At 39.3% G+C, this 25,369-nt stretch overlaps 1 protein-coding gene across 5 annotated transcripts in view; it reads left to right on the top strand.

The window, feature by feature from the left end:
- Window positions 1–25,369, top strand: part of FAR2 (fatty acyl-CoA reductase 2) — a 151,510-nt gene that overhangs the window by 44,036 nt on the left and 82,105 nt on the right. For 4 of the 5 annotated variants that reach the window (XM_032995023.2, XM_032995024.2, XM_042795139.1 and 1 more), the window contains exon 2: window positions 19,571–19,805. In XM_032995023.2, the coding sequence (XP_032850914.1) occupies window positions 19,617–19,805 (189 nt within the window). In that variant the 5' untranslated portion in view covers window positions 19,571–19,616. 5 annotated transcript variants of the gene reach the window in all.

Here is a 25,369-nt window from a genome sequence, read left to right as displayed (position 1 = left end):
TAGGCATTAGGAAAGGAGTACTAAATTGTCTTAATAGATTGTGTTGTGTGCACAGTAGTTCTGAGCTGTCTTGTGATAAAGTGATTCATCTTTCCATTCAACTACAAACTACAAAAATGCTAAACTTGTTGCGGAAAGAACAGGCTATATCTTCTAGAAAAAGCTGTCAAATAAAAAACTGGTCATCTTGCCTCATCTTATATATTGTGTCAACTTGTCTGTATCTGTTGCAATTCTTCTCCAGTGTTTTATTGTATGCCATGACTCTGTGTGTCCGATTATCTTAGAGCCTTTTTATTTCCTAATAGCTGATGCCTTCTCTACTTCCTGCAAACCGTACAGTACCTCCCTCAGAGCAAACAGAAAGGAGGGACTAGCTGGTCTCTGTCCTAAGCTATAAAATTTCCCGTGTTGCTAGAGAGTTTGGCTGACTTTCCTGGCTAAAGCAACTGCATGCAGATAAACTTCTGTAAGAGCTTATTTTTTCAGGTAAGCTGTGTTCCTTAATCCTTGCTCTATAAGTGATACTAGACCTTCTCTTCCATGCTGGGCTGGGATTCTCCATTTTAAGTAATCCCCCCAGTCGTCACTTTTCTGTGACCATCTCCTCAGCTGAGACTCATAAAAGGCTGATAGTGGCTACTAGGGTTTTGTTTTACCTCCTCTCTTGGTGGCCGTGGAGGATCTGTTCCCATTATAAGCTTCCCAGTTCAGAAGACAACACTGCAGATTGGACTGAAGAGTAAGTCAGGGGAAAGAAAAGAAAGCCTTTGAAGGGGAATAGCAGAGTTTTGGCAGAACACCCACAAGGAGTTGGAGAGATGTCCTGAAATTATTCAGGTGAGACTTCATGCAAATCCTGGGAAAGTCACTTGTAACTGTTACAATTGTTAAATTTTAAAATTGGAGTACTTCCTAAGAAAGGTAGATTAAATGTTCCTGCTGAGAGGGCAGAGTTTCACAGTGTGAAGGCCTTGGCAACAGTACAGGACAAATTCTTGCTTTTTCCTGCCCCTGCCACTCATCCCACCAGTCTCACAACACCCTCAGCAGTACTGACGCAATTCTTTCTCAAGCATCATCATAAACCAGTCCAGTGAATTTGTTTAACTCACAACTTGATCCTACAAGAATTCTTCCTGCGCAATTGAAAGGTCAAGAAAAATACGGCCTGAGTTGCTAAAGGTAAGAATTTCTAAAAAAAAACCCTAAAGATGTTGTCAAAACCTCTGCATTTAGCCACAGTGCAACTCCAGAGATTTGTGAGAGAGCAACTGAGGATCAGCATTGGTTTTCCCCTGTGAAATACACTACATTGATTGTGTCAGTCTTAGTGTCAGAACTGAAGAATGTTGCAATTAAGGCTTATGATTGTGCACATTTAACAAATTGGACCAGGCTCTACCTCAGAGTTAAACTTCAGGTGTTGTAAATTTGGAAGGATCAACTTGCTATAAAAAAATTGTTGCTGTAGTGTAAATCTTTGGTATCACCTGTGAGCATCTCTGCTATATAGTGATTAGTGGTGTTAATAGCTTCTGTAGAGCATTTGACACCTGGCAAACCTGGCATGTCTCAGCCAGCAAGGAAGCCTGGCAGTGCAAAGATGCCTTTCTTATACTTGCCCTGGCAGTTCGTCATTTGTCTTTTAGGTAGTAGATAGTAGTTTTCATTTTCTGTCACTATTTATAAGGATGATCTACTCAATATGAAATACTCAGTTTAGGTTCTCTCTCTCCCACTAAACACTATGACTTTCTAAACTGAATTTGAATGCTGAAGTTTTCTAAAGTTCTTGAAAACCTAAAAAAAATGCCTTTTATTTGTAAGAAAGCAATCATCCAGTCTCTTTATAAGTGCTCTCTTTATCCTGTTTGAGTTTTGGGTACACAGGATCACTATATTGTGTTTATTCGTCAGCCCCTCAACTTGTATGTCTTGATAGCAGACTTTTTCTCCTCTGTGTTATTAAGAGATTTCAACTAGATCAAATAATCTGCAAGTAAGTATCATCCAAATTATTTTTTTTCTCCCAAGCATGAATCGCCTACCATGTTCCCGCTGTATCTGTGGTTAAGCTTCCTTCTGTTAAAAGACTTGCAGTATATTCACAGTCATGATTTCTTTCCCCTCTGGTTATTTAGGACTGTATCTCTTCCTGTTCGGTTGTTAAGATCCAGATTTCTTGGCATGTGTTCAATATAAGATCAGAGAGGTGACAAAACCATTAAATCTCCCAAAACCTACATTGGCTTCCAGTGCAAATTAAGGCTGTCTCAGGGCATTGTTTTCTGTGGCTTCAGGCAGACTTCTAATAAAACAAGGATTCTTGGGTCATACCAATTCTCCGACTGCCTTTTTTCTCTAGTCATCCTTTTGGAAAAGGGTCAAGAAGGGGCACTGGCAAAAATTGTAAGAGAGCCTCTGTAGTCTGTGAGTACTTGGCCAGGAAAAATTCTCAGGAAGCCAAATATGCTGAGTTTTAGGCTGTTTTGCACTACCACAGGTAAAAAAGTTTCTCCTAAAATAGGATTTTATGCTACAGAGATTTTAAGAAATAAATTTTTGAGCAGAGTGAAACACTTCTCCTGTTTTGTTTTGCTTTACTTTCAGAAACAACATAGTGGTATCACTTTTATGCTATTAAACTGGAAAGAAAAAATGGTTGCTACTACCTGTAGACATGTTTGTTCTCTACTACTCTTTTCCCGAAAAAGGTGTAATAGAGCGGGAACTTTATTCTCTGTGCTCATTCTGGTAAATATCTCTGTATTGCAGGAAGTGTCCTGCCTCAAAGACTACAGTTTGGCAAGGCTGGTGTGTGTTTTGGCTGTTAATAACACAAGTTTTTTCTTTCTTGTGGCAAGCCTAGTGTGGATACATGCTATGTATTATGTCCCTGCCCAATTAGCTGTGTATTTTGGCAAAGAATTTCCAGCCTGGCATTCTGCATGTACCTCACTTCAACCCCTCCTAATAGGACTCTTATCTGGACCAAAGATTAGCAGTGAAAAAACCTAAGATGGGGGATATCCAACAAATGTTGCAAGACTTGGAGGTAAATAATTTGCATCTGAAGAATCAGGACAGTAATGCAATTGGTGATACCTTCAAGAGGACATTGCACCTTTTGGCTACAGTTTAGAGAAGCAGGGACTGTTAATGGTTTATTTACTGAGAGGTAGCCTGCCATGCACATATGTTGTTATACCAGGTCACTTAATGTTTATTTTCACAATATCTCTGGGGCTTGGGCTGAAGGCAAGCTCCGCACCTGCATGGGGCTATCAATGCATTGTGAAGATCAAGGCCTGAGAGACCTGACTTAGATGAGAATCTTTTGTGCTCTGCTTGGTACAAATTACTTGGTTGGTAATTAAGAGAGGGTGGTTGAACTTATTCAGAATATCAAAATTTTAAGTACACAAAATGGAGAGATATAAGATACAGTGAGCCTGCTATGGGTGCAATGGAGCTAAAAGTACGGGAGCACCTTGGTAGTGTGTCAGCTTCAGAACCAGTAAAGTTTGCTTGATATTTATAACCTCAGACTGTGAGCTTTGTCTCCAAGATCATGAGGTCATACAAAAGTCAAAGAGCATAATTTCTTGGAAAACTATAATACAAAATTATAAACAGGAATTGAGTCATAAGTTATTTTTTCTTAAATGATACGGATAAATCCTTCCTTTTAAACTGGTCCTCAATTGCTCTTTATTTCTATTGTTATGTTTGATGAAACATCAATGCTTATATAGTCACAACACAGCTAAATACCTTTACCTTGGAACATAACCATTTCCTGTCTCTACAAGAGAGGAAAAGGCTTAAAAAAAAAAAATCAGGAGTCACTAACACTATGTACTTGAAATCACTAGTATACAACAGTACAGCATTTACTGCAGTGTTTTATATAAGCATTGTGTAATTAAGTGACTGACATCTATTTTGAGATATTGCATATCATGTATATTTTGTTACTAACTTTCTGAAACATCAGTAGCCATATTGATGTTAAGACTGCTGTCAGAATGAAAACTGTCACATTTTGATGGACAGCTAGCTGTAAGGCACAGCACGTCTGTTGATTGGATGCTGCACGGAAAAATGTGGGAGCATACCTGACTTCATCTGAAACATGTCATATGCCTTTGCATATTTATTTCTGTATTTCTCTGTGCTACATGAAGATATACTAATATACCAACTTGGTGTGGTCTTGTGTATTTTGAGGGCAGAGACATATTAATCCATCGATATTCCTGCTTGAGGGGCAAAGATCATGATAGAGGCAGGAGACTTGCTGGGTGATGGTCCACAGGGTTGTACTTCATGAGCCGTGTGAAGTCTGTGCAGGTATCTTGTTTTCAGGATGTATTCCTGGGTCTGTAACTAACCTAATTTAAAATTATTCCAAAATTTATACTGTATGTTGACTTTAAGAAGAGTGTGTGGGATGGGGGGAAAGCTAGCATTGCAAAATTTGTGTATATTTTTCTTTACCAGATAATTAAGTTTTTAATTGTTAGTCACTGGAAAAAAAACAAACAAACAAACAAACAAACAAAAACCCCAAAAAACATAATGAAAAAAGCTTTATTTGGTATAAGAGCATGTAAATTTTAAATTCAGACCTTCTAAAGGACGAGAAGGTAATTTGTGATTCAGGAAAACGCATGTACGCTAATTTCAACCTGACACTGATTACAACAGGATTACTCAAGTGCTTTAAACTTAACTCAAACTTCCCTTGAATGTTTAGAACCAAATCATCATTGAATTGCTTCTTTCCATTACCTCCTTGCATTTCAGTTCACAGAGGATGTATTCGATGACATTAGTACAGCCTGACCGTCCTTTTCTGATGCTGCACTTAGGTTTTATTCAGTGCTGGATTTTTTTGAATTTATATAAATGTGCCTTGTCATCTCTCATCGGCTTGTCTTCTAAATATTGGAGAAGGGGGGAATAAAATTTTTGGTCCATGTATGCAGAAAAGGAGGGATAATTTTCTCTGCACCAGTATGTGCCAGCCACAAGGCATTTTCTATTTACATTTTATTGTCTCTTCTTTCTGAAGAAGTGTGTTTCAAAGGCTCCCAGTGCTGCAAAGCTCTCTGCTGCCTCATTATTCAGAGATGCTGATGTGCTGAGCAAATTTCCTTAATGCAGCCTTCAGTAACTCCAGGGAATTCTCTTTAGTTTCCTCTTCCTGCTCTTTTTCCTCTATCTGAAGAGTAAATGTTTGTATTTCTTGGAGAAATCTGTGGAAAGAAATCTGCAAATTGTGCTGCCTATCTTCCACAGAAACTGAGTGAGGAGATTTAAGGAGTGTATTTTCCTTGCAGTTTGTGAGCAAACCTAATGTGGAAGGGTATTATTTTAATCTTCCAGTTCAGCTTTTTCCATGTATATTTATAATCTTCTTCCTGAATCCACAGTATGGTCTGTGTGCTTTTGAATGACAGAAATAACTGCATGACAAAAAAAGAAATCAAACAACAATCCAAAACCCACCAAAGTTAAAAAAAAAAAAACGAACAAAAAAAAAATTTTAAGACTTTTTTTTTATTTACATATGCACATGATACTGATTAAATTGTAATACTGCAACAACTATTTTTGAGAAATCATTGTATCTTAAAGCATATATGGTCTTTCTTGTCATTGTGCTCTTTGGCTTGTGAAATAGAAATTATTTCTGATCCCTGTTATAGTATTACCTGAACAGTTTCAAAGAACTAAACACAACTCACAAAAAGAGCAAAAAAGTGGCTGCTTGGCCCTGCATCATTAACTCAAATTCATTAGCAGCCCCTGTGAATTGCCTTGCTTCTAATCATGGGAATAATAAAATACAGATCTACTTTGTTTCTCTGGAGTATTTCAGAGATCATTAGTTAATGTGTATAAAACAAGGTACGAGTGAATACACTAATACAATAGAAGAGAGAGTTTTTAACAGCAAAAGGGAGGGGTAAACATTGATATGCTGTGTTTGCTATATTACTGATTTACATATACAATTCCAGAAAAAATATTTCTACTCTGATAACTTCAGCTGTGATCAGAGACCTATTCTGACTGGTAGTATTGCACTGGCATAGTTCCCATCCCAAAGAGCTTGGGATGCAGCAAATCTGTAGTCTCTGATGGAGGCATATATATTTCAGAATATTGCATATATCCCTATATTTTAAAGCAGCATACCCAGGCTCACTTAACATTTCCTTTTAGTTTTATGTCTGTTTTCTCAGTCAGTTTATACTGGTAGAAGAGGGAAAGATGTACTAATTAGAAAAGCTGGAAATCTGTAAAGCCATCTGGTGAGGATCACGAGATAGCAAAACTACCTCCTGAGAGTAACTAAACTCTCAGAAATTAAGTAAAGATAATATTTAGTACCAAGAGTGAAATTAGTTGAATTATGGAAGATTTTGTGAAAATGTTCTTCCTGTTAGTACAATGAGTTCTGCTTGCTCATAGCTGGGTTTCAAGTAAGGGAAGAGCTGATGAGTGTTAGAAAAATAAGTTTTAATGTATTTATAAGAGCAAATAAGATCATGGTTTCAGTGTTTTGTTGATACTTTCTTACAAAATGCACCTTTAAACTTTATCTCAAAATATTATGGCAGTAGCTGCCAGATGTCAAGAAATGAGAGTCTCTCAGTCCATTTCCTACTGAACTAGCTCCTGTTTGACAAAAGTCTACTTTTTCTGCAAGCTTTGACTGGCACCCATGTTAGCAGACTCCATTGCCAGTTAGCCACAGCACGCCAGTTGGAAAATTGTATGAGAAGTATAAATTTTGCAGTGCACATGAGGAGACCCTTATAAGTTTTGGTTTGGTTTTTTGTTTTTTTTTTTTTTTTTTTTGTTTTGTTTTGTTTTGTTTTTTTGGGGTTTTTTGTTGGTTTTTTTTTTTTTTTTTGTTATTTTTTGTTTGTTTGTTTGTGGGTTTTGGGGTTTGGGTTTTTTTTTTGTTTGTTTTGTTTTTCTTTTGGGTTTTGTTTTGTTTTTTTTTTTTTTAATTTCTTTCAGCTATTGGTCTAGTTTTAAGGAAACTATTTTCCGGAAGAGTTCCACTTCATCTGCATTGAAGATCACTGGGATATCACCCAGGAGTAATTTGGCTCAGTGTCTTTAGAGATCACAGAACTACTGTTATTTTGAAGCTGCTGTGGGTAATTCTGGGCATAGCACGGTGAGGAGGTCTCTTGCATTTGCACACTCAGTTCATTGTGAGTTGAAGGCCTGCTGGTAGCAGCTGAATGGGACATTCTCCATAAACAGGCTGACTCAGATACTAATCACAGAGTCCTACAAACTTCTATTTGCTGCTGTCTTGCTTTCTCTTATTTTTTTAAAAAAAGGACCTACATTTTGCAGTCTTATCTTTCTGTTTCTGTTGGTAGCAGTTAGCATCCACAATATGTTCACCCTCAGCCTACCTGTGCTCTGTAGTTCCCCTTCAGTCTTCCACTTTGATCAAACACTGGTTCACTCTGTTGAAAATCCCAGCAGCTACCTTGGGGCTACCTAATATAATACACACCGCTTCTTTTCATAGGGCTAGTGAAGCTTCTGGCTTAGCTGGGCTTCTTCTGTATTGCCTGTTCAGGTCTCCAGAGGAGGAGGCTTTCTCACCCATGCTGCCCACAAGCTGTGTGTGTTGAATCGAAGGAAAAAAACTTCCAAACTCTTAGGATGATGTTTGATGTTGGAAGGGGCAGAGTCAAAACGAGTAGCCTTGCTGTGCACAGGTGGCCTCTGAAGCTTTCATCCCCTGGCCCCAAGCTATCCTGCAGCCTTGGGAGGATCAGCAGGAATCAGCTGTGCATCGTAACTCCATGCTTCTCTTGTCTTGCTAGAAGCAATAAATCAAGGATTAAAGAGGTTGGGAGGGCATCTCCATGGGGACAGTCAGACAAATCTGGGGAAAATCTACCCAGAACAGTGAGGTGTAATAGGAGGCAGAAACACCGCTGAATCTCTCTGAAGTGTCTTCTGTCTTAAGAACTAGTATGTCTTATATTTTTTCTATATTACATATATATAAAGTCTAAATTTTTTTTGCTGTTGCGTTTCCTCACCCTCTCTTCAGAAGTAGGCAAGCCCCATTCTGGTGTCTCCACTGTCCCTTCCTAACACTTCACGCATGCATCCTTGTAGGAGGAGGTGGCCTGCTAGATTCTCCTCACTGCGATTTCTGTGCATTTCCAAAGGGTGAATGAGATGTTTGTCAGTTGATCACATTTGCACTGGGAGAGTCACGACATGGCAGCAACCTGCCAAACTGTGGAACTGCCTTAATGTACACCCTTACGCTGCCTGTGAGAGGTCGTGATTTTAGTGCCAAGGACTCTGACAGGAATTATGTCAGTGTATCGTGGTTCTGATTCAGGTAGTGCCAGAACTGGCTTCAACAAAATAGAGGATGCAAGGAATTACTGGAGAGCTGGTCACTGATCCTTATTTTCCGGCTTGCTGCAGAATAAGACAGCTTGCAGCATGCACTAAGCAGCATAAAATTCCCTGTGGACTTCCTGGTATGAAATATGCTTTGGCTGCATTCCTTCCATGTTCCTGAAGGGCTTGGTCCTTCTCTGTCTGCTGAGAACTTCACTTGACAGGAGAATTTTGCATAGCAGAAGCCTATTTCAGTAGCTGGACAGAACAAATGAGACTGCTGCTGTTGTCTGATGGATTGCAAGGCACCATCCAATGCTCTAAGCATGAACAACAGAGAAATGTGGGAGAAATTAAAAGAAAAAAATTACCTTTTGTTGGTATTTAGCCTGGGGTTTGATACAATAATAAGGTAAAAGATGTACAGGCAAAACTGGTATTTCCATTGATAATATTCCCTTTTACATTTCAATGTGTAAAGAAGATGATATCATAAATTTTTGGTTTTGAAAACATATATTTTTATGTGCTTTGCTATGAAATTGATAATATAGGCTCTAACGTCCATCTGGTGATTCTTTTAAGAAGATTTCTATTGGTGGGAAATATTCCAAACATTCTTATCTTTCAGCCACAACAGAGGCAGGAATAGGGTTCTAGGCTGCACTTTTTAATAAAACCTGAATATTAAAATGCTCAGACTGCTGAGCTTAGCTTTCTATTGGAAAGAAAAATAATTCCAGTTTTTAATTAACCTTAACTCTGAGTCCAAACACAGCAGGTAATTTTTTCCACACTGTTAAATCTGAGATCTAAAGTGTGAAATTTCATTTTAGCTTGTTGTCCCAGGACTGCTGGACTTCTTAATATATTCACCACATTTTTCTGTTAAGCAGCATATACCATGCTGATATATTAACTGAGCTCATTGAGAGATTTCACTGACAACATGTCAAGAGCTTCTCAGCTGATAAGTAGTTTCCTCTGTCTTATAGGGAAGGTATTAGCAAATTTAGACATTATGGAGGGGTGGAGGAAAAGGACTATTTGTCCTGTTACAGCTTGTAAAAGTTTACAATAAGAGGGATTCTGTAGCCGCTACCATATAAAACGTAGCTGTGGTCTCGATGACCCAAAATTGGTTGTGACTCAAGGAAAAAAGCAGTTAACAGATTGCTGTGTCTACAACCTAGAAATGGTTATCTGTGGTGCATGTGTCTGTGTACGTATACAAGTACATGCATACACATTGCTAAAGAAAAGTCTTCTTCAGTAAAGGCCTGTATGCTTTGGGAAATCCAGACAAATACAATGGGGGTCTCTGAGGACATCGGAAACTGGAGAGGGTAAACTTGTGTACATTTGAATCCCTATAGCTTTTTTTTTTTCCTTTCTTTTTCTTGCAGCTAGTGTTATTCAGTCAATTGCTAACTATTTTGCATTTGTTCTGAAGCTTAATATAAACAAAAAATATATGTGTATTCTGATAAATTTGCACAGGAGTACAATGCTACTCATCTTTTCTATTTACAGCTTTCACTGGACATAGCTGTAAAATAGTTGTAACGATGGGAAGGTTAGGTTGGCTTTAGTAAGTGTTTGTTTTATAAAAACATGGTCATTAAGGGGTAGTCACTTTGACCATGTTCCTGTACAGTGTACTCGGTTTATTCTTCTGTTGTTTTCTGCATTTTTTAGGTTTTGTAATGAAAACATATAAATGTAGTTCCATTGGATTTCATTAAAACCTTTAAGCATTGTGCTTATGTATTTACCTGGCAGGAGAGCTGGATGGAGTGACAGTAGAAAAAGGAAAATTAGGGATAAAGGGGGAATCCCTCAGGAAGATAGTCTCTCCATCATTACAAGACATAGATTTACTTACTAGATAATGCTCTGCTTGGGTCAGTATTGCTGCTGACTCAAAATATGGAGTGAACACCATTCTTCTTTATGTCACGACAGTGCAATTGTGAAGAACATGGTTGCTATAATCACATGAATATTTGCATTGCTACTATCAATCACAACTTTTTTTCATTTATTACAGAAATGCGGGCAGTTTTTAAATACTTTGGGTTTAATTACCCAGTCTATTTTGGGGTGACAAAGAGATGGTTTTTCATGAGTGCTGCAAGGTGGAAATTGCCAGCGTGGTAGCAGTCCTGCTGCTGCTGTCCTTCACAGGAGCTGTGCTAGTTGGACTGTTCCAAAAGTGGGGCTTGAAAAAGCACCAAAAAATTTCAGCTTCCTGTTACCCTCAAATTGTATGCAGGTATTCTTAAACTGAATCAATCATGGAATCATAGAGGTCGGAAATGACTTTTAAGATCATCGAGTCCAACCATTAACCTTCCTCTGCCAAGCCCACCACTAAGCCATGTCCCTAAGCGTCACATCCACACATCTTTTAAACACCTCCAGGGATGGTGACTTCCCTGGGCAGCCTGTTCCAATGCTTGACAGCCCTTTCAGTGAATAAATTTTTCCTAATAGCCATACTAAACCTCCACTGGTGCAACTTGAGGCTGTTTCCTCTTGTCCTATCTTTTGCTGCTTGGGAGAAGACACCAACACCCACCTTGCTACAACCTCCTCTCAGGTAGTTGTAGACAGCGAGAAGGTCTCCCCTCAGCCTCCTTTTGTCCAGTCTAATCAACCCCAGCTCCTTCACCTGCTCCTTACAGGACTTGTGCTCTAGACCCTTCACCATCTCCATTGCCCTTCTCTGGACACGCTCCAGCACCTAATGTCTTTCTTGTAGTGAGGGTCCTAAACCCAAACACAGTATTTGAGGTGCAGCCCCACCAGTGCCGAGTACAGGGGGACAATCACTTCCCTGGTCCTGCTGGCCACACTATTCCTGATACAAGCCAGGATGCTGTTGGCCTTCTTGGCCACCTGGGCACCCTGCTGGCTCATGTTCAGCCGGCTGTTGACCAACACCCCCAGGTCCTTTCCCACCAGGCAGCTTTCCAGCCACGCTGCCCCAAGCCTGTAGCGTTGCAGGGGGTTGTTGTGACCCAGGTGCAGGACCCAGCACTGAGCCTTGTTGAACGTCATACAATTGTCCTCAGCCCCTCGACCCAGCCTGTCCAGATCCTTTCCTACCCTCAAGCACATCGACGCTCCTGCCCACCTTGGTATGTCCAAATTCAACTTTTCCCACAAATGCCATAAATGATAGGGCTACTGGTTTTGACAAGGGGCAAGAATAAGTACTGGAAAAGGACAGAAAGTCTTTTCATATGGTGTTAAGACATGCTTGGATGCTAATACAAAGCTATCAACTGAGATCTCTAAAAGAAAATAAAAGTGCCAGACCACCCTGATATCACAGAGAGACTCATAGACCATTGACTTAATCGCTGAGAGACCTCCCTTTTGCAGTGCTAAAATACAGTGTGATTGGTGTGCAATGGGTATGGCAAGAGTTTTGATTTAGGGGTTTGGGAGAGGATTGCTGGTTGTAGAGATCCCAGTCACAGCTAAAGGAGAAAGAACGAGGTGATAATGACTCTGAAGAGTGAACTGGGAGAAAGGGAAGGGGAAAGATCACCTACAGAAATGCTCTGACATCTGCATTTAATGATCTCTGATGTCTGCATTTAATTATGCTGAGGCAGAGCAAAAACTCTCTTCTAGTCCTGATCTATGCACAGCAGCTAAGCTTTGATCCTGTACCCTGCTCAATGGCTTTGCACCAACTAGCTCTAAGTGAGCACTGCTAAAAAAATGGGAGAGGGGGTACAGATGCTGACCTGTGTGAGACAGAAAGGAGCCTGCAGAGGCTGCTCCTTTGATGTCCCTGGGGGCTGCTGTTCTTTCCAGTAAGCTAATTAAATAGAGGTGAGGCAGAATACATCCATATTTGAGCTACTGAGAACTATTTGTTCTTTAAAATCCCACATCACACATGTAGGTATGTCCTTAACACAACTGCCCCATCTTAGCTCTAAAATTCTTATAGGCTTGTTTTCATCAATTTTAGAGTGAACACAGGCTGAGAAAGACTAGCAGGCTTCACTTACAAAATCAAGAGGCTCCTCCTGGGTCGTTACATCAGTCGCCCTTCTGCTTCATTCGTTCTCCTCTAATTCTTAGCAGTGGTCAAACAGTTCGGACTACTTAGGAGAGGCAGACGATCTGTGAAACTGTACAGGTAATGCTTAAGCAATGACCAAATATCGAAATTCAAGCTTTTGCCCTACATCTGGGTCTTGTTCTGCAGTCAGATTTCTAGCCCAGAAGCCACAACTCCCAGCAGTTTCCAAAGGATCGAGAGCTCCTGTCCACATGTCATGTAACGTTTAGCAGTTTGCAGGATCCAGTTGTGCACACTGCTCGTTGTCTTGTCTCTAGCTCTTAATTATGCTGTCACACTGCACTGATTCTTTAGATTTAATTGTTATAAATTGAAATGGATTGAAAAACTTGTGTCATTTTTCAAGTCATGAAGTGTTTTCGGGAGCAATGAGAGTTTCTCCTTGCTTGTTGCTACCTGGGTATTCTGTTACAGAAATGAGTCGTTACAGTTAGCAAACAATAAAGTATTTGGAATATATTAGTTGGAGAAAAGTGTTTTAATCTTCAGGCTGTTAGCAACAACACTTACATTTGATGTAAATTGCTTGGAGCAAAATCTCTTTTGTAAAGAGGATTATCATCAGGAGTTCAGTCTGACTCTAAGTGTTCCCATCTTTGAATCACAGGATTTTATTTCTTTGAGCTGTATTAGCATCAGTAGTGCCTGTACAAGAGATAGATTATGACCTTTCTTTTAATTCTGTACCTAAGTGAGAGGAGGTTTATCTTTGCCAGTTTGTTATTGTTGTTAGGTTGTTAGTGCTATTAAATAACTATGGAAGTTTAGCAAACCATAAGCATCTTTTAATTTGTCCCTAGATCAGCCATTTTAACATCCTTATTGCTTCCTTTTCTGCCATCAGTAAAATCTCCCCTACCTCTTTCCAAACATGTACTACACAAATCTTTATGTGACTAAAGACCTTTGAAAATATATTGTGTAACTTCAGTGCATCATTGTTGGTACTATCTGCTTGGTCCTATTAGCAGCGCTGTTGTCAAAAATGTGCTGTGTTGAACTACAGCCTTTTTCCATTCTGAGTCATCGTTATTTATTACTGAAAATGCAGAAAATATTTTAAATATAAAGGCTCAAATCTAAACTAATCTATGCTAATCCTAGCTGAAACGTTGGTCATTGCAGTGGAACTACCCTGATTGTGAATTTGGCCCAGTAAATCAAATCAATGGAGCTGACTGACATAAGCTTTCTCCTGGTGTTACCAAGAAGCCAGGAGTTAAGTCGCTATGATGAAAAGCAAGTCACCACTTCAGCTGTTGCTAGCGTGCATGGTGTGGGACTCTGCTCTGTGACTGTAAGGCCACAGCATGCTCTATTACTTCCAGATGTCCTGGGGCTAAAAATAATCTGTGAAATCATTGAAGCAGATCCTGGTGCTCAACCAAACCTTGGCATACATATAAAGCATCTCAAATGACAGATCATGCAGAACCAATGCACCTGCATACGCCTGAGGTTTCACTGTGAATTGAGAGATGCTGTTACATCCTATGTTTCTAGAACCAGCACATAAATGAAACATGTAGATGCCTATTGCATCTTCCTTTGTCTTTTTTAATTTTATTCTTTAAGCATGGAATGCAGCATTCAGTTACCCCAGGAATCAGAAGGTTGGAAAGTTGCTTTGCTTCTGACTGGACTTTGCTCTATAGGAGGTGATGTGCAGGTGTTGAACTTTTAACATTATTCCTGCCTCTTCATACATGTACATGCTCTCCTTGGATTATACTGATTTGGTTCAAATCATACAATTGTTGTATATGCATTAGCGTTGGAGGAAAATTGCTCATTGTTCATGTATCCACCTCTGCTAGCCACCAAAGTGAAAAGATCATGTTGCTCCTGCTACAGTCATAGTCACGGGATTATTTACTTGCTGATGTTTCACTAATGAGAAGTGATACAGCAATGCTTTCAGGCAAAGAACACATATTAGAAAGAATTGCTTTTATGTATTGTAATTACGTGCATAATTTGTAGAGTCTCTGTCACACATCCTGGGGCAAAAAATAAGAAAGAAAATAATTATATGATGATACATTGCTCAGGCATCTCCAGTGTTCAGTCCATTTTAAACTCAAAAAATAATGAATAGACTGAGAAAGCAAATTGAAGAGATTGAAATAGTTTGTGACCGCTTTATATTGCTTCTCCTGACCTCAGCTGTACAAGTTCTCTGAAGCGACAGGGGAATTTTTCTTCCTCTGCATATCCCAGGTTAATTATGACTCCTCCAGAATCCTGATTAAAGAAAACCATTTTATGTATGATTGGATATTTGTACCCAAGATTAAAAATTCATATTCAGAAAGTGGCCAGTAATTATTTTGTCTTAAAGTACTTTTGCTGTCTGTAGCTTTTTTCAAAAATGTCATTTGTCATTAATTGTAATTTTAGCTGAAGCTGGTTCATAACATTTAATACAATGTCTAAAAGATTCATCTGAACAGTCTGACCCTCTTGTTTACAGAAATTACATTCCTGCATAAAGTTGTGAGAACGCACCAGACATGAGAAAACTCATCAAAACCAGACAAATTAGAAGGAGATACTAGCAAGACTGTTCATGAATCTAGATGTATATTTACAGGCATAAAATCCTTCACTTTTGCACAAAAAAATCTTTCCCCCCCCCCCCCCCCCTACATTTTGTACCATTGACTTGAAAAGACAAATACCTCAACAGATAAGTTTCTGAAATGGCCACTGTCCTAGTTGAGTAGGGCATGGATATCTTGGTAGTGGTCCAAATCATAGTGAAATATTAACCTTCTTCAGTCTACTCATCCTTCATTGCTCGTGCTCCATTTTGCCATCTCTTGTTAACACCCCGCAGCCATGGACCTTCTCTGGGCAGTGGCAGTAGCAACAGTCAATGAGGTTCAGGTACATATTTCCCTTCCCATTGCTAGGGCTTTGATAGCAATCAAACTTTCAGCATTACACTATTGTAATCTGAATGCAGACTTGGCATCATTGAAATATGTGGAAGATGAGGACAGTGTATTGGCTGTTTTGTTAAATATCAGCTTGGTTGTATCTGCTCTTGGTGGGGGAAAGTTCTCCTTTACTCCTCTGTTGAGGATATGGTGGTTTTCTTTAGCAGGAGGGAAGTATTTGCTTGGTGGGATTCCCACCTTTCCCTTTGCTTGTCCTTTGGCATATGCCCCTGGCACAAGATCATGGCTTTGTTTGTAATGCAGCACTGTAGATTGTCCTTTATGTCTGATCCAGAGGAGACTATTACAGGCATCATTAACAGAGCTTTACCCTTAAAGCAGCTTGTGTACTTGTGTCTGCAGAGATGCTCAGTGTGATTCCTGGCTGGCTGTCCAAAAGTTGATTTTTTTATACTACAGTTGGAGATGAGTCAGCATCAGTGAGATGTATACTGCTGCAAAGCTGCTGTGTTCAGTAATTCAGATGGTATCAGTGATTACTTTCCTGCTCTGATCAGTGCCTAAACTGTCAGTGATGCCTGTAAATAGCCACTTGAATTGGGCTTCAAGAATCCCGTGTGTGGGCTTTTCCCCACCACTCAGTGGCTTTCTCACCTCCAGTCAGTTTTGGAAGAGATGGGAACCTCTGGCTTATCCTTATTCACCTCAGTAAGGGTCAACTCACTTCAACCGCAGACTTCCAGTAGTTTTCTTTTACCAGATGCTTCATCCCTTGCAGCTTAGCTGACTGGAAAAGAGTTAATGCTCAGTATTGACTGTTTATTCCTGAAAATTAAAAGCAAATTACAAGCTTCTGCAGGAAACAATTTTTTCTTCATTTGACTGAGTGTAAAAAGTCAAAAAGGAATGCATCAATTTCTTTGTATTTTGAAGTAGACATCCAAAGGGTTAGGTCATCAGGCATTACTTGGATCACACCCTTTGACCTCAGAAATCCTCTTGTTCCTTAAAATCTCAATAACTTCTTCAGTACTTTCTTTACAAAGGCCAAGCAAAATCCATTGGAAAAGAGAAGAATAAATTCTGTTATAAAATCACACTCTTAAAAATATAAAAACGAAAGATGGTTCTGAAAAATAAAAAAGTCACTATTCCCTGACTAAGTTTAAAGTAAAATATTTTAGCAATCCTGAATATAAACTGGAATCTACTTTTGAATTTGGAACCTAGTAAAAGCCTCTTCAAATTTGCTTGGTCAGTGGAGATTCAGGGATTTGTCTGAACATAGCAGATTGCAGCATTTTGGCTTTCTTTTGTATCACGATCTCAAAACATCAGTTTTGTTTCTGCACATTAAACAAATACACAGATGATTTTCTTTGCTGAATATTAGCATGGCATCAGATGGATGCAAGATTATTGTATTTGCTATTAAGATAACTTAAGATAGGAGAAAAAATAAAGTACTATAAGGAGACAGAGATCTGATCCCATGATAAGCAAAAACCATCTCATTCCTCATGGCTTTTTATTGTGGATGAGTCCTTGCAAACTATATGCTGCCTGACTTGGACTGTTTTATTATAGAAAATGGAAAGGATATGTTTTTTCTTACTTTTTTTTTTAACCCTAAAAGATGAAGCCAATAACTAAGAGTTACAGCAGAATGCCTTAGAAGTTCAGTTTTCTGTGGCCGTGTTTGATGTTTCCATTGTCATTGTATCAGAGTAGTTTGAGAGATGCAATTGTTCTCCTGACTTACTGGAGTCAATTGTTCAAAATAGCCTCAGACTACATGGGGGGAAAGTGTCAGTTATGCGTGTGTAGTCCTTGCCAGAAATACTTAGTGAAATCTGACTGCATGGCTAATTTTAGGGACACTTAATAATAGTGTGATTTTTTTTTTTTTTTAATGATGATGATTATTATTTTATTATTTTACTGATCTAGTAGGCATCCAGTGTCTGGCCAAAATAAATGAAGCCCCATTTGGATAACTCAAACAGAGAACCCAAATGAAACAACATAAGAGACTGATGACTACATTCTGAAATCTTAACAGTTATTTTGGCAGCAGTCTACAACTATAATGCAAAGCACTAATGTTTAGCGATGCATGTTGGAAATGTTCTGTACTACTGAAGGAGAGTAATTCCTGTTAAACACTTTGGTAATCTCCAAGTCTTTGGTGGAAACTGTTTTATAAATGTATAATTTTTCTAGCAGAATATTAAGTGAGGTTAAGTAGATACAATCTTCTGAGTACAAGTTCACAGCAAGTATCCAGTGTCTAGCAGTGGTCTTATAGTTCATCTTTATGTTTCTTTATGTTCAGTATAATTTATATGGCCTCCAGTGACTAAGGACTTCTCTCATTAATTTTTATGCTTTGCAGGGCATGTGTCATACCAAATTTCTAAAGTTTTTTGCCATCTCCATCTTCATCTATGCTAAACTAATATCTACTTTTGGACTCACACATCCTTTCACACACTTCCAGGTTCTGTAAGTTCCTGTCTTCCAGTATCACTCAGTTTTTTCAAACCTAAATAAGACGTGAGATTTTATTATAAATAAGTGAATTATCTAATAATTTAACCTGTTTGTTTAACTTCCCAAGTGACCAGGTCTTTGATAAGAACAGGTTTTTAATAGGCCTAGACAATCCTGTTACAGTCATTTCAATTGTGATCTAGTCCATATCTGAAAGTAGGCTAATATCCAAATTAACTGAGCCAGAATACCCACAGCTATTAATTTGTAAAATAGTGTCCTTCAGAAGTTATTCTGCTTGACCCACTTTCTAAATTGGATGGCACACCTGATGATTCATTACAGCTAAAGAAATTTTGGGATTTTCATTTGTTTGTTGCTATGTACTGCTGTGCCAGGCAGCACTGGGAAAGAAGAACAGTACTTTGTTGGGCTTGAGTCTCTCATTTACGTGTCTGAGCTACAGCCTGTTAGAAATACACATTCAATGTTGCCCTGTAGCAGTACAGTGATTGCAAAAAATGGCAGGATTGCAAAAATGGGGTAGCTGAAGGTTCTTGAATACTTATTTGACAGCATTTTACTGTTCTTGTTTCTTTTTCTTTCAAATTTAGTAGGCTTTAAAAAAAAATGTATTTATATGTTTCATTAGCCTTTCCCTTGTGATGGAAGTGGTTTGTGCATGCTGTGATGTGCAACACTTGAAAGATAGGAGGGATTTTTTCCTTCCATTAATCTAGTAGAGAAGGGCTATTCTAAGAAGATTCAGTCCAGCCTTGTTTGTCATTTATTCAACTTAGTGTTTGAATTAGGATGGCTGGGGACATGTAGGCCTGAAACCATTATATCTAATTAAAATACTTAACTGGGACACTTCATATGGGAGCCTACTCATGTCAGCCCCCTTACATAGTCAGCAGAACTCCAAAGGGCAGTTCAACCAACCTAAACTCTCCAGAGAAAACATATGACATCTATGCTCCTTAAAGTTAAGTGGGAAGAATTTTGGCCTTAACAGACAATAATGGGTGATGACCTACCCACAGGAGCATGGTGTTGCAGTCTTGCAAAGCAATGTTGTTGCACTGTATCTTCCATGAAGAAGAGCATTCTTCATGGTTTTATTTCAAGCCAAGACAACAGAAAAAGGCAGAGCACATTGCTGAGTGATGACTGACAAGAAATGCAGCAGCTTGGCACAGTGGAATTGAAGTGGGAAACACAGCATTTGTACCTGCAGTATTTGTGTGGGGATCTGTTCTTCTTCATCTTGCAGGGATAACTGCATTATCTTCAATGGATGCCACTTCACAGTGTAGGAGATGAATGCTATTCAACACTGCAGTGAGCATCTACTGCTAAGACTCTTGGATAACACAAGTTGTGTTCTAAACTGTGACTGCTGAGTGCAGCTGTGGTGTAATATGGAGAATAAGGCTGAGCTTGATTTTTTAAGCTTCTCAGATTAACTTTTTAAATGTTTGTGGCTTATTTTTATAATAAAGGCTTTTTAAAAAATCATCTTTAAAACTGCCAGTGACAGAATTAATATGAGCTGCCATGGATGACTAGGAAAGGTTATCTCAGACTGTAGTTCCCAAATAACTGATCTATGTCTTGACTCAAAAGCCCTTAAAGCTTTATTTCTGCATCTTTTCAGGTACCTCCTGCAGAAAGTTAAAGGAAGGATAGAACAAGAAAGCACCATGTCTTCAGTATCAGCTTATTACAATGGAAAGAGCATACTTATCACAGGAGCTACAGGTTTCATGGGCAAGGTACTGGTGGAAAAGCTTCTGCGCTGCAGCCCTGAAGTGAAAGCAGTCTATATACTTGTCAGGCCAAAGGCTGGACAATCAATGCAAGAGAGAGTGGCCAACATGTTGAAATGCAAGGTAAGTTCCTATATTTTATTCTAGAGTCTAATGTGAAATTCATTTAGCTGGATGAAGCAAAGGACTTCTGTTATAATCAATTCATGAGGAACAAAATACCATCTTCTACTGCAGCCACTGTATATTTTTGTTGTGTCTAAAACAAACAAAAAAAATGTGCATGAATGAACCTGGATCTGTCTGATTTTGATATGTGATGCAGCATTTCACACTGTAGTGAAGTAACTGGTTTTTCTTCCTTTTTGCATTGCTGTTTGTTGAGAATTATTTTTTCAAAAGCACATTACCTTAGCAAATTTCCTTTTTGCAAGAAGAGCGGCATTTTGCTTTCATGAACTCTTTTCCTTTCCCTACTTTCAAAACTTATTATTCAAACACAAGCATTCTGAAATAAAGCTTGAATGTGAGCCCATCACACCCTGCTCCTTGCCCCTTATTGGAGCAGTGAATTAAATGCATACAGCAACGCTTAGTGGCAATGTATAGTGGGCTGTGCATTGCTGCAGTACAGTAGGGCATCTGCCACCTTCTGATATCAGCGCTAGTTTAACCTTACTTATGATGTGATAAAATACTGCTGCATTTGAAAAGGGTGTTTTCCAAAGTTGCTTGCAGCAGAATACAAAGGCTAAGACAGGCCTGTGAGTTGAAGAACAGACTTGCATGACTTCCATCCACGTGCCTTGTTTTTGTTGAGTTTTTAGCTTGCCGTGCCAGTGACGAAATCCAGATCTGTAGTGTCAAGAAGGATGTCAAAGCTCTTTACTGCATTTAATGTAAAGATTTGTAAGGAGAAACTGCTAGACCGGTTATCTAGAGTGGACTTGGCCTGAGAACCTCAAAGGTCCTCAGGAGCTTAGGCCAGTGGTGAGGTCATGAACCCACTCAGGCCCCTCCAGCTGTGGTAAGTGCCAGAGTTCAAGCTAATGCTTCCTGCTAGTGTGAATTTGCACATAGCTGATGTGAAATGAGGGGAAGGGACAGATCTGGCCCTGGTAGGCAAAGAATTACTTGGAATTAATCTGAGACATGTCAACATATTTTTAGATTATTGGTCGAAAACTTTGAACAAGATTTGGCTGGAAAAGTACTCCTTCTCTTTCTACCGGACTTAGGGGTAAAGTGGGTCTATAGATAACTTACAGGCAAGTAGGTATGGGAGAGGGCATGCATTTTTCCTCCTAATGTTTTGAGGCATCAAGCTAGAAAAATTTTAACTGTGTTCAACAACAATGTTTGATTTTTTTTTTTGGTGTGTTTTCAACAGAGGGCATGTTATTTTCATGTTCAGAAAGAATTGTTGATGATATAAAAGGAAGCCATTGCATTGGTTGGTTTTTGAAAGTCTGTGAAGTGCACAATTTTTCATTACTTTTCCTTTCAATTAACATTTTTCAGCTGTTTTTACAGCATTCATCAGCCAAGACTGTGGGTAATGGTTTTCATCATCAGACAACAAAATCTCATATGTGATGTATTTGCATTTTTTTTTCACAACCCCTCCCTCCTCCCCCTTTTTTTTTTAAACCAATAAGAAAATTACAAACCTAGCTATTTTTCAGGTCTTCTGTAAGCTTTGTTTGCATTTTATGTATAAAAATTACTGGCTTATCCCTTCAGTTGGCCAGAACAGCTTAGTGGTGGTGTTAGTTCTAGGTGATGTTCCCTAGATGTCATTTTATTGTTGCAGCTGTACTAAATGTAGCCCTTTTTTTCCTAGCATGTGTCAGCAGTTTTAGACATGCCAACATCAAATAGGACCTGATAACCTCTCCTTGAACCTCTGACAGCCTGCTTCAATGTGTTTCAAATGAAGGAAAGAAGGAGGCAAGTCTGTAAGTTAGGAAAAAAACATAGGGGTATGCTTGCAACTCATTCAGGTCTCCTCAGGGAAGACGGTGCCCTTTTGATGCTGTTTGTTTTAAAATAAAGCAAAAATACTTTCCTAAGACATAACTCCAACTCTTCAAAGTTTATTTCTATGTGAAACTGTTGACAGCCTTTGTTTTGTTTCTAGAAGTGAAACTTCCAGTAACTGTTAATTTCATGGCAGATGAAGAGAGCAGGAAAGATTATTCTTAACATTTTTGCAGATTGTTTCCAGTTAAGTTTGTTGTATGCCTTTAAGCCACATAACCAGCCACTCACAATTGAGAGACTACACTTTTGTTTGCAGTTGTGGTCTGCATTCTTCAGTTTGGGAAATCCCAGAGCTATAAAACAAATAAAAATGCAGCAAAAACTTATTCCGAGTCTTCAGGCAACATTTGCATTTGACATTCCTGATCATAATCTCTGATGAATAATGCTTATATTTGAGTAAGCACAGGAAAATTCAGAATGAAGTCCCTTCTCTTCCTTATTTGTACATACATAATTTCTAATCTCTACTGTACCTTGACCCAGTATTATCATCTGGAATTCCTCATTTTCACATCCAGAAGGGAAGTTTCCCAGGAACCAGAGGAATATAGAAAAGCAGGTTGGCAACTTAAAATCAGTATTTGGGATGGCAGGTAAAAATACTATTTGGGATGAAATAAGGTGAAAGCAGAGAAGTAGTTTGACAGGAATTAGTTGCACTGCATAATGCCTAGGTTCTTCAGATAAGGTTCTCTGTGGACTCCTGATTTTTGGTAGTACTTAATATTTTGAAAGAAATTGCCTATCATTTTTGACTTCTCTTCATATATCTCTGTGAAATTTTTGTGGTTTCTATCATTATATCTACAGCGGTTAAACTTTCAGGCGTCACATTGGTGAACTGACTTGTTCACAGTGTGTACACATGAATTTGAGGGAAGATGACTCCTGTTAAATAAAAAAAGCAGTTGTAAGTCACGAAAGGGTGAGGGGGTATGAAGGGTAAAAATGGCTTAGTTTGTGCTTTTAAAATGTTTCTTATGTAGAATTTTTCAAATTCTGAATCCAACATGAAATATAAAATATAAAAAATAATTTGGGCATAAATCAGAATTCTTCCACTGTATTCTGGAGTAGCTGAACAGAGGGCATTGAAATGTAATACAATGCTGGTTTTCCTCAGATCCTGTAAAATTAGTTTTACATGAAGATGCATTATTACGTTAATATGAAACATAGAATAAACAGATACTCAATTATCTCAGCATCAACTCCAAAATGAACATGTGCATTGAGGAATGTGTGGCACATGGTGACCTTGCCTATTTATGAAAGGAGATGTTCTATTTTCCAGCAGCAAGTCCCTAAGGGAAACAAGCTATTAACCCATGCTTAATGAAATGCCATGTCCACATGACACAGAGTGCAGCTCTTACACAAAAAAACCCACATTTCAGTATTGGCTTTACCCTGGATGTGTCCATAGATGTGGATCACAAGGCCATTTACTCATTAGTTGACGGGAGGTGTATATTTCTCGGAGGTAGGGAATTATTTCAAGGAGTCCTTTTTATTGTCTGATCCCTCTGTGTGCAGAAATAGGCAGGAATGCGTGGAGGGGTTGTCTCAGATTCCCTGGGGAACAGTTCCTGGGCTAACGCTGAGTCACGGGTTGTAGCTGTCACGTTGTCCCTGGGAGAGCAGAGCTTTTTCCGTGCCCTGCGTGCAGTGAAGCCAGGCTGCCTGCTGCTGCCAGGCTGCTTCTCAGATCTATTTGCTCAGTGCTCCTAATTAGAAAGATCAGTCAAAGTGGGGAGTGGAAAAGACTCTTGTTAATGTCTCTGATAATTTGGAGAGAAAATGGGGAGGCTGTGAGGCTGCTGAAAATGGGGAGCAGATAGTGCTGGGTGTGACTGGAAATACTGTAAAATGCTACTGCTTTTTCATGTGGTCCAACCACAGTGAACCCTTATGGTTAACCCTTATAGTTACAGTGGCTGGTACAGATAGACCTTCTTCTCTGCCCTGCAAAGTTTTGTCTAGAACTACACATTATGATGGGACCGACCACCGAAAACAGCAGAAATCCAATGTTACCAGGCACCTTCATCTGCTGAGTATTTCCTTGTCAAGTATGCTATGCTTATCAGCAAATATACAGCAAGACCCACTGTTAGCCCTATAAATGTCACCAAATCATGCCAGATTTCTCTTTTTCCAACTCCTTTATCCCTTTCTCCACTCCCTTGCTTATGAGTCTTGCTCATCACAATAAGCAGTGAAGGCTCTCCACACCAGACCAGTGCAGCCTCACTCCCTCTGGAAGTGTCCCCTAAATCTACTGTGATCACTGCAATGGTGCATTGATCAGTACCTGGATCAGAGTAATGAGTTTTTCTGGTTGATGGAGTGGGATCCCACTTTCTTAGTAAGAGGTCTGGAAACTGCGAACTGGAGTGACACAGAGATGAAGATGTTTTCTGTTCTATTATCTATTTATATTTGCCTCACTTTTGTCAGTAGCTTATCAGAAATAACACTGGTATTTGTGTACCAAAGGAACAAATCTGTCATTTTAACAAAAACTTGTTTCTTACTTGACCCCATGATTTGTAAACCATGTGGTAGAGAGGAGCTAAATCTTATGGGTGGTAACATAATTGACACAAATGCAGGCAAGGGTCTTGACCTCTTCTGTTCCTCTTTCCTAAACTAGCACCATCTGTTGCCTTGTTCCATTTCATTTCTTTGTCTTCTCCAATTTGTGTTTCTGTTCGAAGAAGGCTGGTAGAGTTTTGCTTTATATGTTAGCAGCTAATAGCCTGCTTCCAACAGCACAAGGAAGGGCCAACAAGACAGCTGGTGCCTCCAGCAAGATAACCTTTTACACCGGACAAAACGCCGCCACCATTAGTCCTGAGCTCAAGGCTCACTCACATGCCCCTGGTGTCACTTTCTGCTGTTGGATGTTTGCAGCCATGCTGCTGCTGCTGCTCCGTGGCTAACAGGCTCTGCTGGAACAATGGCATCTGGAACAAGCAAAGTGCAATGGCATTCCCTTTTCTGGGTGCTGTGACAAAGCTGCAGCCTTGTATGGTGACAGGCCCTGCTCATTTGATAGACATCCAACCCGTGTCATGACGCAGGGTGTAGAATCTCACCCATCAGCTTTCAGCTAAGCTGGGAGATCTGGCAGCCCTGCCTGCTTTTTCATGTGTTCTGTATGCAAAGCCATGCCTACTGGGAGGCTCAGAAGCACCAAGGCCCATCTTATTATCAATTAGCATCAGCAGAACTTGGTTTCCTACACCTCCTTTCTCCTTTGCACTTTCACAGCTGTCAGCACAGACTGCATTCTGCAGAAATGCTGGAAGTGCACCTAGGTGGAAATGACAGGGGTTTCATGTTTTTGTTTTTTTTTTTTTAATGTATACTCAGATGTCAAAGGAGAAATGCTGATAAGAGGAAGGGGAAAAGAAAGGTGGTAGTTGAAATTGTGTCCTCCTTTGCACCAGTCAGGTAAAATCAGGCTGCTGGCTGCAGAGGAAGAATGACTTTATGTGATTGAGGCAATTCTCAGAGAAAATAGGCTCATCACACAGTTTCATAGTCATAATGCAGTTTCCATCTATACTTAGTATACATAGATGCTTTACAGTAATTTAGAGTTTCTCCACACATTGCATAAGTTGATCAGGGAT

This window comes from Tyto alba, unplaced genomic scaffold, assembly GCF_018691265.1.
Source record: "Tyto alba isolate M040663 unplaced genomic scaffold, T.alba_DEE_v4.0 Super-Scaffold_21, whole genome shotgun sequence".
NCBI lineage: Eukaryota > Metazoa > Chordata > Aves > Strigiformes > Tytonidae > Tyto > Tyto alba.
The sequence above is the reverse complement of the archived record's forward strand: the minus strand, read 5'-3'. Positions and strand labels throughout refer to the sequence as shown.